The sequence below is a fragment of the Triturus cristatus genome, chromosome 10 (assembly GCF_964204655.1).
Source record: "Triturus cristatus chromosome 10, aTriCri1.1, whole genome shotgun sequence".
Classification (NCBI taxonomy): Eukaryota; Metazoa; Chordata; class Amphibia; order Caudata; family Salamandridae; genus Triturus; species Triturus cristatus.
In genome coordinates, this window is record NC_140593.1 from 1,095,651,704 (window position 1) to 1,095,670,604 (window position 18,901).

At 44.6% G+C, this 18,901-nt stretch overlaps 1 protein-coding gene across 1 annotated transcript in view; it reads left to right on the forward strand.

Annotated features, from left to right (window-relative positions):
- The first annotated feature begins 7,692 nt into the window (after positions 1-7,692).
- The window catches only part of ADAP1 (ArfGAP with dual PH domains 1), a 453,319-nt gene continuing 442,110 nt past the window's right edge, over positions 7,693-18,901 (forward strand). The window contains exon 1 of the mRNA XM_085629302.1: positions 7,693-7,996. Within this exon, the coding sequence (XP_085485428.1) occupies positions 7,912-7,996 (85 nt within the window). The 5' untranslated portion in view covers positions 7,693-7,911. The remainder of the gene's footprint in view (positions 7,997-18,901) is intronic.

An 18,901-nucleotide genomic window follows, 5' to 3' on the forward strand; every position in this document is an offset into this window, starting at 1 on the left:
ATTGTATGCAGAGAAAACTGGACTCACTTGAAGCGTATAGTAAGCAAATTTCAGTGATAATTAATCTGTTAAAAACCAAGGTGCTGATCTTTTGGAAAAAAAGCAAATTACTTTAAATGGTACCTGTATGCCCGAGAGGTGGAAGTAGTGAATTCTTACAAATATCTAGGGCTATCCTTTCATAGAACTGAAAATGGCATACAGATATGGGATGCATCAAGCAGAGATCCATGCTGCAAGCTGGTTGCCTGGTCAGATTTAATTGGAAATATGAGGAATTAGCCCTCACACCTCTAATGAAGGCATATGAAAGGAAATCACCCACCGGGCTGTACGGAGAAGAGGTACTTGCCCTTGACCCCTCTTGTGATTGGGATCTAGTGGAGGGAACAGTTCTCAAGAGGCTCCTATTGCTACCACCAGGAACCATGGTTCAGGGTAACAGGAGAGAATTGAATCTGGTTTCCTGGAACTTGTTGGCGGACGCCCGCATATTGAGATTTTTCATTAAGCTCTCGGTGGATAGCGAAGCCCCAAAGGTATCTAAGCAGTGTTGAGATGAAATCCTTGGCAGTGAAAGAAGGTGGCAAGGGAAGCAACAAACAGGTTAAGGGATCTTGAACAAAGACATTCTCATTGGGTACAGTTGAAACGTGGTCCCCCGTTCCAGTAAACTAGCTCTAAGAGAATCTGTGGGAAAGGTTGCCGGTTCTCTGGACCTGGCCTATTTGAGGGAGAAGCCTTCCATCAGCTTCTCATTAAATACCCATGGCCAGGACCCGTTCTTCCCTTATCTGGCCCATACACATAACCCTAGATTATGGAAAGAAATTTTAAAGGTGAGAATGGAGTGCAATCCAATCTTTTCGTCCCGTAAATGGTGCAATGTGATTAGGAATGGTAATTAATTTTGTACATGCCCCCTGAATGTAAAATGCTCCTTGTCTCATGTACTTACGGATTGTATTTTTTATATTTCTGCTCACATTAAGGGGTCTATTAGGATGGCAGGTGGATGGCTGTTGCCGGGCGGGCGGTGGCAACCTCCAGACCGGCGGCGGACATCCGCCCGCAATCGCAACCCTGAGAACCGCCAGTCCCATTAGCATGTCGGTGACGACCGCGGTGGTGAGAATTTCCGCCCGACACCTTTCCACCGGTACCAGTCTGCACGAATGCCTAGCAGGCGGAACTGGGCTGCTACAATGATGCTGGTGCAGGGCCAGGTTCCGCCGGCATGATCATGATGCTGGTGGTAGCCAGCCTTTACACGGCGTTGGAACCGCCATGGAAAGGCATGTGGAGAATATCTCTGGGGGCCATTGTGGGCCCCCAATGTGTTGGAGGGGTGTGGGTGCACTGGGGGGGTACCATGTCCCTGTACCAGGTGGCAGGCACTGTGCAGTGCCTGCCACGCAGTGCAGTGACATGCATGACATGCTCCTTTTCACACCGCAGCAGTGCTGCCGGCAGGAGCAACCGCCGCAATGTTAATCACCAGAATCCGACCGCCACGGTCGGATTTCGACTGCGGAGCATCCTAATTGAACCGGCGGTTATGCCGCGGTCCTTGCGGGCGGTCTTTTCCCGCTACCATGGAGGTCGGGGAGATTTTCCGACCGCCATCCTAATAGACCCCTAAGTTTTTAAGACCCTTGTTTTTAAAATACAGAACATTTCAAAGGTTGGAGGCAATGGAGCTGTTGTCTGAAAGGAAATATCTTGATGTGGCAGTAGGAACTGCACATTTTATACTTACTGTCAAACAGAGTTTCCCAGATGGGTTTGAATAGGGTGTGCTGTTCTTGGTGCGGGGGGTATAGGGTTTTAAGTCAATTTTACATTGTACAATTGTTTTATTGTTTTAGAATATTTTGCAGATAAATGTCCTAATAAGCATTGCTTTACTACTCGAAAACACAGTGTGATGTATGCAGCACACAGTTCCTTTGCAGTGATAATGTATGTCCTTGTGGATCATGCATTTTGCGTACAGAAACATGTGGCTTGTCTTGCATTTATATATTTATGGAATTTATAGAGCGCATGGCTGCCCAGGGGCTTCCCAGCGCTACCGAGAGAAGGCAAATTGTGGAGATGAGATCTTGAGGAAATAGCCACATCTTGAGTTTTTTCCTGAAACTTCTTTCGTCTCTGGTCAGTCTCAGTTCCTTGGTCATAGATTTCCAGAGCTTTGGAGCAAGGTATGAGAAGGATCTCCCTCCCCATCTGGATCTCTTTATCCTTAAGGTGTTCATGAGGTAGTCAGAAGAGGACCTAAGAGATCTATTAGGGACATAAGGGGTGATCACGGTTTTTAACAGGGCTGGACCCCTGTCGCACATAGCTCTGTGAGCTAGACATAGGGCTTTGAACCGGACCCTGGATTGGATGGGAAGCCAGTGCAATTTTTTCAGCGAGGATCTAACTGACTCCTGTCTAGGGATCTTCGGGAGCATCCTCGCTGCGGCGTTCTGGACAACTGGTAGCCTGTCGACCACGTATTTAAGGAAACCCAGATACAGGGAATTGCCGTGGTCCAGACTTGAGATCACTAGGGCCTGGACCACTGTTCTCCGTGCCTGTTCTGGGATGAGGCTCATGATCTTATGGATCATCCGCAAAATGCCAAAACAGACTGCAGAAAGTTTTGTGGCTTGAGTTTCCATGGAGAGGTTGTGGTCTAACCACATCCCCAAGTTTTTTCTGGAAGACTTAGGAATGAGGGGAGGGGGCACCTCTGGCCAGCTAATCCTAGACCACAGCCCTGGGCAGTTGCCCAAGAACATCAAATCTGTTTTATCGCCATTCAGCTTTAGATTGGAGTTAGCCATCCAGTTGGCTATCTTTTCCAGGCATGGTACCGGCTGAAGATGATTAGAGTTCATTTCCTCCGACACTGAGACTACCAATTGTGTATCATCAGGGTAAGACACAATGGTAAGTCCAAACTCCTAAACAATTTGTGCTATAGGAGTCGGGTAGACATTAAACAAGATTGGGCTGATTGCCCAGCCTTGAGGTACTCCATGGGGATCCAAAAAGATATCAGAACAATTGGCCGATTCCATGCATTGGAACAACCTTTCGCTTAGGAAGGAGGTGAGACATTTTTTGACTTTGTCCTGGATCCCGATATCACCTAGTCTCTGAATTAGAATACTATGATCCACAGTATCAATGCATGCATTCGTGGACATTATATTTTTTTGTTGATTGTGTATAGTGTAAAGTAATTATTCATTACAATCCCAGAATTTATAATTAAATTGAGGTTATACATTTCCCAGGAGTCCATGGGTTAACTTTAGAGCAGTGAGCCCACTACCCCTTGCCCATATTCCAGAGCCAATCAGCACTGCCTGTTCCCCAAGTCATTTTGAACCAAACCCACGAAAAAATCCAATTTATTCTAGTTCCATCTTGGAACTAGGTTTTTATGCAATTCGTTGTTTTTGTGGATTTCTAAAGGTGTGTGTCTGTTATTCTAAATAGCAGAATGCCCCTTTTTTGTTCCACTTCTTATATATAGTCTGCTGTAAATCCATAAACAAGCATTGGTAAAGTCAGTGTACCTGACTTTAATGTGTCAAGATATGTTGACACAGGCACTCACTAATGTTGTGTATAGGTGTTGTATGCATGAAGTTGTCTATTACACGAAGGTCATCTTTATTGCTTTTGCTAATGCAGGGGAAAAAAGTGGAGGGTGCTCCAATGTGAAAATGTTTTTTTGCCTGGAGGGCAAAATATCCTTGTACTAGTGGTGCGCGCAACCCTTGAACATTATTGTACTTCTTAGAGAGTTTCTCCTAATGAAGGATTGTATTTAGAACATAGTTTTGCATAATAAAAAGTGGCTTCTACTGCCCCTTCAAGGAACTAAGTGTAACACAGAGCTTTGTTTAATGGAATCCCCAGTAGTCCCTGCAAGGGCACTGTTAGAGTTTGGTGGGATGGAGGCACCATAAGAGTGCTGCACATTGGTACTAGAGGGCATCTGGCTGTGACTTTGTGCAGTTCTTAGGGAGACTAGTCCAAAGGTGGATCGAGAGAATCAAGTGCAGTGTGATGCCTCGTTCCCCAGGGGCGTGGACTGGGGTGGTCCTGGGGTGGGCTAGGGGTAACTCTGTGTTTAGCACTGTCCTTATCTGAGGCCAATGGCACCAGGGTCAGCAGCCGCCGCTGTGTACTAACACCCTGCTCTGTTTGCCTCTTTGTAAGTATATAGGTGCTAGAACATGGGAAAGCCTGCTTAATTGTTAAAAGAACATACACAAGGGAGCCTAGGAAAAACTGGAGAGTGAAAAAGTATTTCTTACCTTCTTGCTTTTCAGTCATCGATCGTGGGGGAGGCTTTTGTGGAAGCAAAAAGAAACTTGCGATTGTAATGATATCTGTTTAACGTTGATCCTCATAAATAATGGAATTTAGTCTAATTGGGTATGTGTGCTATCAAGCAACTTACGGGATTTTAAAGACATACATCGATTTCCTCCAGCCTTCATATGTTGATGCTAAACATCATTTCTGACTTCATGGTCTTACTGTAAAATCCTTCCAGTACACTGTACCTCCTTTTTTTATCTGAAACTCTTTGAAAGCCTAGTATAATTTAAGGCTTACTATCGTAAAAGTAAATTAATTAATAAGAAGCTTGTCTGCTAGATGTGGTGCATGTATAACACACAGCGGGACATCTTGCCCTGGAGGACGGTAAAGCCATGTAAGCTTATCCCACCACAACCACCATTCATTGGACACAACGGGTCAGACAACAAATTAAAGAAAACTTAGTTTTAACAGTTCTAAGCACTGGGGCCAGGCAAATCGTTGTGTTATAGGAAAGTCAGACTGGCCTATAGGGCAACCAGGTAGTGCCCGACAGGCTATCTGACAGGTCAGTGCATGAGACGTTTTTTCGGCTATTTATGGGCCTGTTTTATGGTCTGCTGGGCTGGTTTTTACTGTTGATTTCCCTGATATTAAAACAAACATTACCTGCAGCAAACTCAAATTCACGCATTCTTTCATACCTTGCAAAACACTTATACATTGGGTGTTTGCAAGCTCAAAACTGTTGGAATTTGCAAATATGGACCTCTTTTTTAGCTATCTAGTTCACTAATGGGGTTCACTTTCATTTTGGTGCCTGGGCCTATTTTCTGTCCAAGTCTGGCCCTGGGTCTAATCTTCAGAATCAAATAAAGTCATTGTAGGAATTGAAATGAAAAAACACAACACTCTTTCAAGGGGTTCCGTGTTAAATTATGTAAAAAAAAAAAAGGAAAATTAATATAGCCCTGGGTGTCGCATCCATCCTGCTCTCAGACACACAGCAGGACTCTGAAGTCTAAAGTTGATGGGAATGGGACTGTGCTGAGACTGGAAAACAGCAATGCATTCCTCGTGACTGCTCTCCTAATCTCTGTACTGCTGCCAGAGAAAAACAAACACTGTGATGTGTCTACTGTTTAACAGCATTACAGCATCATGTGTGGTCCCTGAAAGGTCAATTTCAATCCCACTGTAAGCTTGCTATGTTGAGTGTTAGTGGCTCCTCTATAGGCACCCGTATTGCTGCTGGCTCCAGTCACGGCCGCCATGGCTCGCGGGTGGGGTGACGGGGGGAGTCGTACGGGGGGGTTAATTTAATAATAATTTAAAAAATCAAACTTACCTTTCCGCCGGCCGGGTCCTGCGTCTTCTCTGCTCCTGTTCTCCTGCTCTCCTGCCTCTGGCAGGAACATGAAACAGGCAGCCAGGCTCCCGCCCCTAAGCCAATTACAACGCTGCAAGCAGCGTTGTGATCAGTCGGGACGCGACCCAGCCAGCGGTTTATGGGGAGGCCATGTTCTCCTTGCAGGTTGCTTTGCAGAGAAGGGCAGAGTGCGCATGACTAGTTTGGGCAGCCCCGGAGGGCCGACCAAACAGTCTTTGCACACTCAGGAGTGGGCACACCACTCCTCCCCTGTCCTGCTTGCAGAGTAGCCCCGCCCACCTGCCTGCCCACAACAAAACATAAAACGGTAATAACTTAAAGTTATTACCATTTTATGTTTCTGCTTCTTGCACTGCGAGAAAGTAGTGAGGCGACACTCCTCCGCCCTAGTGAAGGAGCCGCCTCTGGCTGACTCAGCAATATGATAAATACAATGATCCCAACTGCGTGAAGGGGAAGCACAATTTCTGTGGAAGCACACAACTTCTGCCCAATCAAAACATGTGCTCATTTTCACCAACATGTGGGCGGATCCAACGTCCCTCTCTCTAGTATCACTGAAAGCTCATTTTAGGTTGATCACATAAGGGCATGTGATAGCTGTACTGTCAAGCCAGACCTAAAAATCATTTTAACTGTACCTCGCCAACTGGATTTGCCGCAAAGGAAGCGAGCTGTAGGTTCTACTATGACTAAGTTTTAAAGTGACGCGATGTTACCTTTTTGTATTTATCCTCCAACTTTTAATGGGATATGAGTGTTAAAAGACAGAAGCGCTGTAAAGCCTTTTAATGAAGGTTTGAAAGCTTCGGTAACTTTCTCTCACACGTTGTGGCTTTTCTCACTTAGTACAACTCTCCCTGCGTGTGATCTGTGATTCATGTCCTGCGTAAAGCGGTGCGGACAGGTCAGGACACCCGCCATGCTTGACTAACCCGTGCGGCTCTGTGGTGCGGCGAGCACCGTGCGAGGCGTTTAGCGCAGGCTTGCTGTGACGTCACACTGACTCAGCAGCGCTGACTCGTGACGATCGTCTGCAGTGTTTCCATCTGGCCGCATCGCTGACGACAGTTCTATGCAACGTGTGCTCTGCTGCATATCTGTCCAAAGGGGTGTATTAAAATGAGGAACGTGCCTGGGGGTGCCAATCAAGCATTTGTACCCAGTGGGAACGACGGACTGTGGAGAAAGAAAATAAAAGGCAGAAAGCAATAATTTGTGTTATGTTAAAATAGGGATCTCCCCCACCCCCAAAGAAATGTTTTGTTTCCCCAAAAAGTATACTTAGCACCGATATACGTATTGGAAATATAACTAGGGCGCAGCTTGCAGAAAGCGTAAAGTTATAAACACCCAGGGTTCCAAAATGTAAATGTTGTTAATGCATGGTAGGCTGGTAACAGCCATAAAATTCAGATTGGGGGCATCGTGCAGTCTTGGATCCGAGCCAATCTTCACCCAAGTCACCTGGAAAGCATCTGGGTCAGCTGATTGTAACTTTTGGCAAAGTAAGAGTTTGCATTAAAAACGACAGGTGGGGGGGGGGTACTAAAAGAAAACACGGAGACTTGAGAGGGTTGGCAGTCATAGTCTTAGTCATAGGTTGTGAGATTTGCGGCATACTGTACAACACAACACACATCACATAGTAACATCATTATTATTTTAATGTCGGGTTTTCATGTTTCTCGGAAAAGCAACGTCATCTAATGAATTAACAAAAACGTGACCACGTCTAGATATTGTTTTGAGACCTGTACATGCCGGATTGCCCTGAAACGAAATGTAAAAATTGAATTGAATTGACCCTATACAGTTCCATGTTTGAAGAACCGAAATATTAGAAAAATCTGGACTCAGGCGAAGTGTCTCAATGCTCTTTTTGCCGTGCACAGCTGCGCGCCCCTCGGCGGCCGCCAGGGGGCACCCTCCGAGCAGCTGCAGGCCCGAGGGCTCCCAGGAATGCGGAACCAGAGCGGAGCCGGTGCTTGCGAGCAGTGAGCAGCACTTTGAATGGCTGAGGAGGAGGGCTCCGAGCTGGGACAAACTCCGGAGCTGCAGGTAATGCTGCGCCGCCCGCGATGAGAGAGGAGCCCGCCACCTGCCCTCAGCCCCTGCGCCCAGAGTCCACCTGGAGGTAGGAGGCATCGGAGAGGGAAGCAGGGCACCACCAGCCGCCCGCGGGCACCATGGCAGAGGAGAGGAACAAGAGAGCCCTGCAGGAGCTCATCCAGAGGCCGGGGAACAACGTGTGCGCCGACTGCCAAGCCCCCGGTAAGTCACCCACTACCGGCGTGCTCGGCTGGTGCGTCCTGACTCCTGACTGTTTGATCCACTGCTCCTGCCTGGGCGTGTCCTGCAGAGGACTAAACTGCCACAGTCTGGGGGGCGTCCTGCTGCACCTGCCCGGTGTGTACCCAGCCTTGTGTCCCGCTGACGCCCCTGCTGGTGTGTGTGTCCTGGCACGACCCCTGGGCTGCTTCTACATTCTGGGGATCCTGTCCCTTCCGTCTTTCCTGATGTTTGCTGCCTGTTCCCTTTATCTCGGGGTGTACGGCTGCCCTCGACCTTTTCTTTCCTTCTCTATCCTGCCTTGTCCGTCCCGTGTCTCCCTGTCTGTCTGCCCTGTCACCCTCCTCCCTGTTGTCTACATGTAAGTGTAAACCCTCCTCTGATTTGCTTCCTTTTAACTGTCTTCTTTGGGAGTGTGTTTTGTGTACGTCTCCTGTCTGCTCGCTCCTGACTCCAGACTTTGGGTTCTCATGCATGCCCCCTGTCTGTGCCATCATGCCCCCGTCTGTGCCCTCATGCCTCCTGTCTGTGCCCTCATGCCTCCTGTCTGTGCCCTCACGCCTCCTGTCTGTGTGTTCTTTCATCCTGTCTGTCCCCACGCCTCGTCTGTACCCACACTCCCCCTGTCTGTGAGTCTTTGCCTCCTGTCTGTGAGTCTTTGCCTCCTGCCTGTGCGTTCATGCTTCATGTCTGTGTTATTGGCAAATGTGTGTCCCCATGCCTCATGTCTTTGCCCTCATGCCTCGTGTCTGTGCCTTCATACCTGTACCCTCATGCCTCAAGTCTGTGCCCTCATGCCTCCTCTCTCTGCCCTTATGCCTCCTCTCTCTGCCCTTATGCCTCCTGTCTGTGCCCTCATGCCTCCTGTCCGTGCCCTCATGCCTGCCTTCATTCCTCCTGCCTGCCTTCATGCCTCCTGTCTCTGTCCTCATGCCGCCTGTCTGTGCCCCCATGCCGCCTGTCTGTGCCCTCATGCCGCCTGTCTGTGCCCTCATGCCTGCCTTCATGCCTCCTGTCTCTGTACTCATGCCTCCTGTCTCTGTCCTCATGCCGCCTGTCTGTCCTCATGCCTCCTGTCTGTGCCCTCATGCCTCCTGTCTGTGCCCTCATGCCTCCTGCCTCTTCCCTCACTCTTGAAGCCTCGTGCGTGGACACTCACTCCTCATGTCAGTGCTGTCAGTCATTGTCTATGCTGTCTATGAATCTTCTGTCTGCTCTCTCCTGCCGCCCCCCTCGTGTTTGAGTCCGCGAGCTCCCTGACTCGTCCTGTCTTTGTGTTAACCAACCCCCCACCTGTGTGCCCCCCCCCCCCCCCTTCCATGTGTGCACCTAGTGTCTCCTGTCGGCATGTCTCGGTGTACCGGGACACCTGGCACTGCTGCAGCAGGGAGCGGCGCCGCTTCACGTCTCGGGTGGACCTTGCCCCCCGAGCGGAGGGTGTGTGTGGGTAGAGCCTGGCACCAGCCAGGAGAGCCAAGGGCTCCTATTAATGGTGCCGCTCCCAGTTCCCAATAATGCCCTCTCAGCATCTTTCTGGGTCCAAGGTGACGGCAGCGGCTGCCTGCGCCTCGCGCTGCTCCGAGATGACAATGACATCAGCGCCGTGCCAGCCCCTCCCGGGCTCCTAGACGCGCCCCTCCCAGGTCTCGCCCACCACACTCGCTTGCTTTACCAATGTGTCTCCTGTCACCTCGGTTTGGGCACATTTTTGGATTTTGATTCTTTTGGATTGGGCCTCCCACATTCTATTTGATCTGTGATAGAAGTTTATGTTCATTTGTCCTGACCTTTGACCTATGTTTTTTACCCTTTAGGCTCTGACCTTTGAATTTGAGTTTGACGTTGTGCTTCTAAACAGTGCCATTTGCTTTCTGTTTTCTGGTTCGGATCTGTGACAGTTGCTTGTGCATATTTTCCTTTGAGCTTTGTTTTTATTGTTTGGGTTCTTACTTTTGACATCCGGGGTTGAACCTGTGATTTAGACCTTTGACCTTTAGTTTCAGTCTTCTAATTTGGTCTGTGATTTGTATTTCAGGACATTTTATTCCGATCCCTTGCCTGTGGTTCTATTCTCCAGGCTCTGATCATTGGCAATTGGTTTTCAATATGTAATTCTGATCATTGACTTTTGGTTTTATTCTTCCGATTTGTGTTTGAAACATGTTGGTGCCTGCATTTTACTGTGATCTTGGACTTTTCTTCCTCTGATTCCGATCTGAGATTTGCTTAAGGTAATTTGGCGGTAACATTTGACCTTTTGCTTGTATTATTTAGGTGTCTAACATTTGATATTTTGCTTTGAGTCAGTTGTCATGACCTCTGTCGTTTATTTTATTGATTCTTACCTGTGACATTTGGTTATTAGCATCAAATTCCGACCTATGACATTTGGTTGTATACTTTTTGGTTTTTAGTTTAAATAGCACCTTTAAACATAATCTTCTGATATTGTTATTTTTTTAATTTATTTGTGCTTTTTGTATTCTTTTATTCCAGCCTATCACAATTTGCATTGGACGATTTGTTCTGACATTTGATGTTTGGCATTTAGTTTCCATCTGCAATCTTTGTGGTTTTGCCCTTAGAAGCTGCCATTGGCTCTCTGCTATAGATGTTTGGTTCGGACCTGTGGCCTCAGCTGTGGGCTTCTAATTTTGCTCTTTTATGTTTGGATCCAACCAGTTGACTTTTCTTTGGTGTTTTGTTTCCAAAGTCTATTCCTGGCCTTCGGCCTTCAAGAACGCCATCAGTCTCTCCATGTAACCATCTGCAGAAGCTGATTTTCGCATAAAGAGTCGCATGAAACCAAATATCAATGGAACATGAATGAAACACACGCCTGACCAGATAGGCAGCGTTATCTGGAATGATCAGAATAACAATGTTTGTATATATCCATTTTGCATTTTATCAGAATTAATTCATTCAGATATATCCATTTTTCAAAGGTACAAAGAGGCTGTTCAGAAATAGGTCAAATATATATATATAGTGCTCATGTGACAAAGGTGCTTAGTGATCAACTTGGTGCAATATGTACAAGGTGTTTACAAGCTTTATGTACAAGGGGAAAAGACAAAGTTACTTTGAGGCCAGACAAATAATCAAGCGCCCTACTGGCTTTAAATGCTTTTTTTTAGTGTGTATGGTCTTGGTAAATCTGTGCCTAGTGATATCGTCGACGTTTCAACCCACGGTGTGCTCCCTTCGGTAGTCACTACGGGTCTTCATCAGGACATGGTGCGGGAGGGGGGGGGGAGATTGATTGATCAGTAACAGCCTTGGCTAAGTGTTAGCCTGCTTCCCCTACACTGACTGATCCGGGACGAATCACGCGACTCAAGCCATTCATAGCCAAGAATCCCGCAGACCCTCTCACCGGGATTACACAGCCAGAATCAGCCTCTGGCCTCGCCAAGGCTGTTACTGATCAATCAATCTCCCCCCCCCCCCTCCCCCCCCCGCACCATGTCCTGATGAAGACCCGTAGTGACTACCGAAGGGAGCACACCATGGGTTGAAACGTCGACGATATCACTAGGCACAGATTTACCAAGACCATACACACTAAAAGAAGCATTTAAAGCCAGTAGGGCGCTTGGTTATTTGTCTGGCCTCAAAGTAACTTTGTCTTTTCCCCTTGTACATAAATCTTGTAAACACCTTGTACATATTGCACCAAGTTAATCACTAAGCACCTTTGTCACATGAGCACTATATGTATATGTTTGACCTATTTCTGAACAGCCTCTTTGTACCTTTGAAAAATGGATATATCTGAATGAATTAATTCTGATAAACTGCAAAGTGGATTTATACAAACCTTGTTATTCTGATCATTCCAGATAACGCTGCCTATCTGGTCAGGCCTGTGTTTCATTCATGTTCCATTGATATTTGGTTTCATGCGACTCTTTATGTGCAAAGATAATTAACCCCGACAGAACCATTTTTGTTTATAAACGTTGTACCCAGGTTCCGAGGGACACCGGGTCGCCCAACTTTGTTGTTTGAAGCTGCTTTTCCGTCATGAAATCTCTTGACATGCCAGAACAAGACAATCCCTAAACACAACGTTGGATCCAAAAATGAGACAAAAGCGTATATTAGGACATTGCAGACAGTGTTTAAGCTCAGCACACGACCCATTTCTTACATCTGCCCTACAATCAGTAGATTATTAAATGTAGGAATCTGCTTTCAAAGACACTGGTCACACAATGTGTGCACAGGTGAGTTCTGGTCAGTTCTTCGTTTCTTCATCCGTGGATACTTAGGAAAATTCTTTATCTGCTCGCCTTGGTGGCATAAAGTAATAATTCTAAGTGCCTTTGTCTCATGCAGGATCGATTATTGCAACGCAGGTTACTTCGGGGTACTGGGTAATGCGATACAGAAGCTGCGCTGATATAGGACACAGAGGAAAGGATACTTTTGCCCCTTCACATCACTGCCATATCTCTCCGGCTCTGATCGCTCTACACCGGCTTCCAGTGTGAGAATGCATTAAGTTTCAAGTCTCGCGCCGAGTGCATAAGGCGTTGCACGCACTTTCCTCCAGACTTGCTTGGTATCGTCCACCGCTCAATCTTCGATCTGCAGATCTTTTCCGTCTTCAATTTCCATCTTGCAAATGGGTGCTTAGTGGCGGAAGAGCCTTCTATAGCTGCCGCTTCCCTGTGGAGCGCAATGCCCCTGCTGCTACATAAGGAATAAAGGCTTATCTGATGCAGGGTAGGCCTTTACTTTAGACCTCACTATACCCTCACTAAATATTATCTCATAATTTTATCTCATGTACACTTTCTTTTGGCTCTGTGGAGCCCCTTCAAGTGTTCCCTTCAGTAGTTGCGCTTTAAGGATACAGATCCTTAGCAAAGTGTTGGCCATTGTCCACACACAGTATTTCTCACCGACCCCAAGTGAAGCAGGCGAGTTAAGTACAGACACATGCCCCTGTCCCAGAATTAGTAGGCATTTCATAAAGCCAGTGCTTAATTTGTGCTGGTGATTGTAGGTGGTGGTCACCGTCACTCATTTCTGGGGACCAGGACTTATTTTTCAGCATTAGACTTTAACCTAGAGCAAGTGGGTGGAGGGAGTCAAAGAAAGGAGAAAATAGTGACAAAAAGTGAAAATTGGGATGAAAAATAACATGCAAGTGTGAAATAAAGAGACAGGAAGGGTAGGGTGGTGGAAGAAACAGAGGCCGGACGTAAAATCAAGACAAGGTCTCCTTGGTATTCTGCAGCCCTGCCATCCAGGAGCACTAGCATTTGGCAGTACTAGCATTCGGCAAAAAACTTTGGTGGAGCACTTAACATTTTTTTTTAAATTGATTAAACTTTTCATAAAGTTGACAAAACTCTTTTACAATCTTTCCAATGAGGGCCTCATTAATTTTCCTATTCACAAGGCCGGGCCGCAGACCTGAAAGTGTGTTTATAGTCTCTTACACCTTTACAGGAAGAAACAAAACAGGGCCACAATGAGAGGTGCTGGCAGAGAGGGGCATTGGAATCGCAGGAATATTTCATGATACAATTTTCCATGACTGTGAGCTCCTGAAAGGTCAAATATATTGTCCCTGTTTTGCTGTTTGGTAGGCCCAAAAAAGGATGATTTGAGTTTTGTAACTGCCTGTGTAGTTTAGTTGAGAATGTGCCTTTGTCGCTGAGCTGTAGTAGGTTAGCTTATGTACCATTGCATGACTAACCTGCTGGTCAGATAAAGCTGTCCCGTAGCCAGCCCTAGACTTCCCAGTCTTTATTTGTCTTGCATTGTTGCCAGTGTTTGCAGCAGATATTTGCTGTAACCAAGGTTGCCTTATCCGAAGGTGTAGTGAAGCCTAGTTAGTGCAGGCTTCCAGCCCACGACCTTTGGTCGCCATGGCCACTGGTGCAGAGTCTGTCTTCCCTTTCCATGAGATTAGAGAGTAAATAAAGATGGAAGGTGTGGTGATTTTTTGCAACACTTCCTCTTTATGTAGATGTGAACAGAAACTCCTCAGCTAAGTGACCGTGCGAGCAGAACTGTCGCCCACAATATCACGACTCTGAGGCTTAAATAAGTTTGCACAGAATCACATACTGTATGATGACATTGAAGTCTCCTTGATATGTACAATTGATGTCTTCAAAATCCATATTTTTGCATTAGCGGCAGACAACTAATAATATTGATCATTTATATAATATTCATAACAATCAATTTGTTTCATGTATGTTTTCCAATAGGGGTTATTACAAATACTTGTAAAAAGAATAGCACAGGGGTCTGCAATAGTTAATGTTAAAAAAAACAAATGAGCATGTTTTAAAAAAAAAAAAAAAAACAGGATTAACCAGCACAAATTTAATTTGTTCCCCCTTTTAGATGACACCAGACTAAAAAGGTTTTGTGAAGATATACAAGGCTTACATTAAGAATGAATTAATGTGTATTGTTAACTGCCTAAGATGAGTGATCTATTAAGGCTTGAAGCCCTCACCTACTGGCCAGGTGGCTTCCTTCATCAAAAGACTCCTCTTCATGCCCGGAGGCCTGGGCTACAAGCCCGCCAACGCGAGGGAGCCCTCTTTTTAGATGATCATGCAAGTGTCACAAAGAAATCCGACGCCTTCTTTATTAAATGCATCTTTCACAAACCTTTTTCTATATTAAAGTCGTTTAGTACAATCAAAAATGCATTCTGTCTTCAAGATCACAAGAACATAATAGCATAGTAACAACATTCCATGGTATTGACATTGCATTTCACAGGGGTAATTGACCCATTCAAAAAGTATGTTGGGTCTGTCGGCTATGTAATTTCCCCATATAATTCACAGGGCATAGCGCATGGCCGGAAATAGCAGAATCCCATGTGTATTATAGTTCAAGAAAAGGTTTATTGAAAAGATTATTCTGATCATAAAAACAATACTTCATATATGCAGTTATTTGTTAATAAATAAATACATGAAGGTGTAATAAAGAACAATAACGATATATAATATCTATTAAAATAGTAAAAGGATAATATAGAAGATGATATGAATACAAGCAAAGGTTCACAGAAATCGTAAATAACAGTACATGTCAAAAATACACAATTAAAATAAAAACAATATATATATAATCTCATGTGTATTATAACCAAATGCATGTCCAAGATTTTTAAACTGAGAACACATGAAGAGAGCCTTTCCAAATTAGAAGGCGATATCTGTCCGATTCAACCTGGCAAAACACAGGACTAAACAAGCAGGCCCAGGATTAATGGTGCCAGTTCAACACGGCACGAAGGATTCTCCAATCTCTATATTCCTTTGATGCTTTTTTGATCCTAATGATAGAAGAAACAAAAACAAATATCCACAGAAAAACACTATTGTACGAGGTAGATTTGCCTTACACATGTTATACATAGACCAGTCCCAAACTTCTAAATCATAGGTCCACGGGAATCATCATCTCTGCTGCCATGACAACCCACTATCCTGTTGTTCTGAGTTACAACTGCATCCATCATTATAGCCCATATTCTTTGCTAACATTATCTGGCTTGTTTTAATCACAATTTGGTAGATTGCCTAATTTCATGCAATTTCTGAATTTCCGGACAGCCTCGTCTTAGACTTTATTGCATAGTCCATATCACACCTTAAACCAGTAAAGAGACACTGTACAATGGTCTTGGTTGAGGTGTTGTCATTTCACCACATCACATCACCTCAGCTGTTGTGAATGAAATCTTAGAGCAAATTTGCCAATACGAGGGGTGTCGCCAACCTACCTTACATTCAAGAAAAGGCAGCTCACCTATCTCAATATTCAATTTATCAGTCTCGTACTCAACCAGTTTTTAATGTTTGTAAACTACTTACCCTTTTAGACTCTGTATTTCCCACCATTACACAAACACATATCGAACGCATATCTTGACCACCACCCGTCGTCTAACCATCTAACCATTGCATTTGTATGTTGGTTACTGATGAGTAATCACTGAATATGTTACACAAACTGAACTGCTTGCGTAATATAAAAAAAGGGTTTATCAAACAATATTGCGGTCAACATAATGGCCTACAGATATGCAACTTGGCCATAATAACTTCTATGAAAACATTGTCAGAGTAAGTTTAGATTTACTATAATTAAATCCACCACAATAATATTTTGGGAGTAGCTGCTAGGTCACAGTCCTTCAGTATGCTCCTATTTGAACTGCAGTTTGGTCGCATAACACATAAAAAAGTTTAATCAACAATAGATTTCGCCGCATAAGTCATAGGTCATTTCGGGTTATATCAAGGTAGATATTTTAACCCCAAGGTTATTTACCACAGAACTTCCAGAGGGAAGGTTTTAATGGGGAAAAATCATTGTCTAACGTCCCCCAAAGTCCATTGATTGCTTGTGTTTCTGGTTCAAGGAAATTGTTATTCAGCGGTAAGTGCTGATAAAGGTGCCAACTGCACAAGCCTCCTTCTGCTTCATGTCTAGTCCTCGTCGCCACCTATAGTATGTCACGAAGCGTTGATGAGTTTCTATCTGCAGTCAGAGCACTTTATGGAAAAGATGATGGACATACCTATGGTGTGTGTCAGCAGCATCTAGAGCGAGGTGTGGGCGGAGGGTGGGATGGAGTTAAGGATGAAAATCTGTTAAGTGTCACGGTATGGGAAATGCTCTTACCTAACTGGTTAAACACATTTTCGTGAAATGTGCAGTGCACATTTCACAAAAATATTTGCTCCAATTCTATGACCTCAACTACTGTGAGTGGAAAAGTGTATGTTTCTTCACTCTATTAATCCGTTCATGCACTGGTCTTCAGCTTGTAGATTATTCAGTTGTTGATGAATGGCAAGGAAAATGTGGGGCAAAAATGTTGTCACTTCATTAATGTTAGAACATTCCTACTAATTCATAGTAAAAATGTAAGCATTTTTTTAATCAAGCTCCATTCGTATCTCAAAGAAGGTTCCTAAATCCCATGACGTCTGCCGCTTCTAACATAACATGTATATTTGTAAAGCACACGTTCATCCAAGAGTATCTTGGCGCTGAATAACAGATGTTTATTGTTACCCAAATCAATGGTACTCATTTTATCGACCTCAGAAGGATGAAAGCCGGGATTTGAACCTGTGACCATGAGGTCGAGCACAGACCACTACAGTGGATGCATTAGTCCACAAAGCCACCAGACCTGGCTTCTCTATTGTTGTTAGCCCATGAACTGGAGATGTCTTGATTTACTGAAATTTGTAGCTACTAAAAAGTGTGAATTTTGCCAAAATCCCTTGTACAATGTTAACATTAATCAGTTCAAAATGCCCCTTCAGAAATACAAATTCGTCTTCTTTCACTCCTAAAGACCTTCTTTTGTTTTTCACTGTCCAGAAAGAGGGTGCAAAATACAGTAACCTCAAAATCTTACCTAGGTCCGTGTTTAGATTAATTGTTTTTCATAACTAACAGTAATTGCCGTGTGGGTCAGACACTCATTGACTTTTTTTGTATAAATGTTTTCTAAAGCGCCATTCACTCTGGAGCCTGTGAATGCTGTACATTTGAACAAACTGTTAAAAGTAACATTAGAGTAATTTTCAACATTAGTGCAGTAAAACAAACACTAATATAGATAAGTACTTGAAATGTGTAGTGATTTACATGCTAGGAAATGCAACTTAAACAGTTGAGTCTTTACTTATTGATGCACCGACAGCAGGTTCGGATCCGTCTTGTACTTGGAAGAGAGTGGCCGGTTAAGGACATGTACCCCTGCTTGGTGGTACATTCTGAGTCCTGACATGGGCTGCAACATGAGGCCTCGTCGCCATACCTTGTAGACGTGGAGACTCATTGTATGGACATTTGAGAAAAGAGATGCTTGATGGGCAATGTGGGGCACAAAGTTGGTAACCCCTGGGTGGTAGGATGGATACATTATTCCCGGGGATGAAACCAAAATGTATCTGTTTGTCTCAGTGTCCGGCGCCAATGGCAGGCTCACTACTTGATTCTACCTAGATGTATTTCAGTAGAAAAAATATGATTGGTCCTTTTCCCTGGCATCGCTGCTTCTGTCTGGTGTAAGGCAGGATGTGTGACCCTCACTCTGAGAGCCAGGTCACATACTAGCACAACGCCGGCTAGTGATAGAAGGGCTCCCTATAAGGTCACAGTGGTTAAAATGCAGTTGAGGGATTAGTTTAATTTTATTTATGTCTGCTCGGGATGCATAAGTGATACATGTGTTTTAAAATAATAGCAAAACACAGAAAAACAAAAAACATTTTACAGAGAGTGAGTGGTTCAAAAATTGTTAACAATAGCGTCTCATTGAGCCTTTGTAATGCTAGTATTATTTCATGCATGAGAATAGGGACTACAGAAAAGAACACCATAACATAAAAACATAAATAATAAATGTATCTTCTGTGCATCATATGCAGATAAGAAAATACCACTACATAAAATGCTGCTGATGGTGTAAAGCGCTCTGATACCTTCGGTCTAACTGGCGCTATATAAACATTATAAATAATAATAACGGATGATCTATATGGAAGGACCTCCAACAATTTTTGTGTGAGGCTAATTGTGGCATCTGCTGACGTGGCGCTAATATTGGCGTGATATGCGACTCCCTTACCCTAAATGAGGAATGACTTCTGCACCATGTGATAACAGGTACCTGGCTATTTAGAGAGCTGAGAGTCTGGCATATGAGATGATCAACATACTAGTACTATTGGAGGAGAGAGCAGGGTCCCCTGAGCTCAGTAGGAGTGTATCAGTCACTTATAAGGAATGTCGAGACAAGTTGAAAGAACTTGGGGTGAGCTCAGGCTAGATCACAAGATCGAAGGGGGGACTGAAGTATAAGTCTGA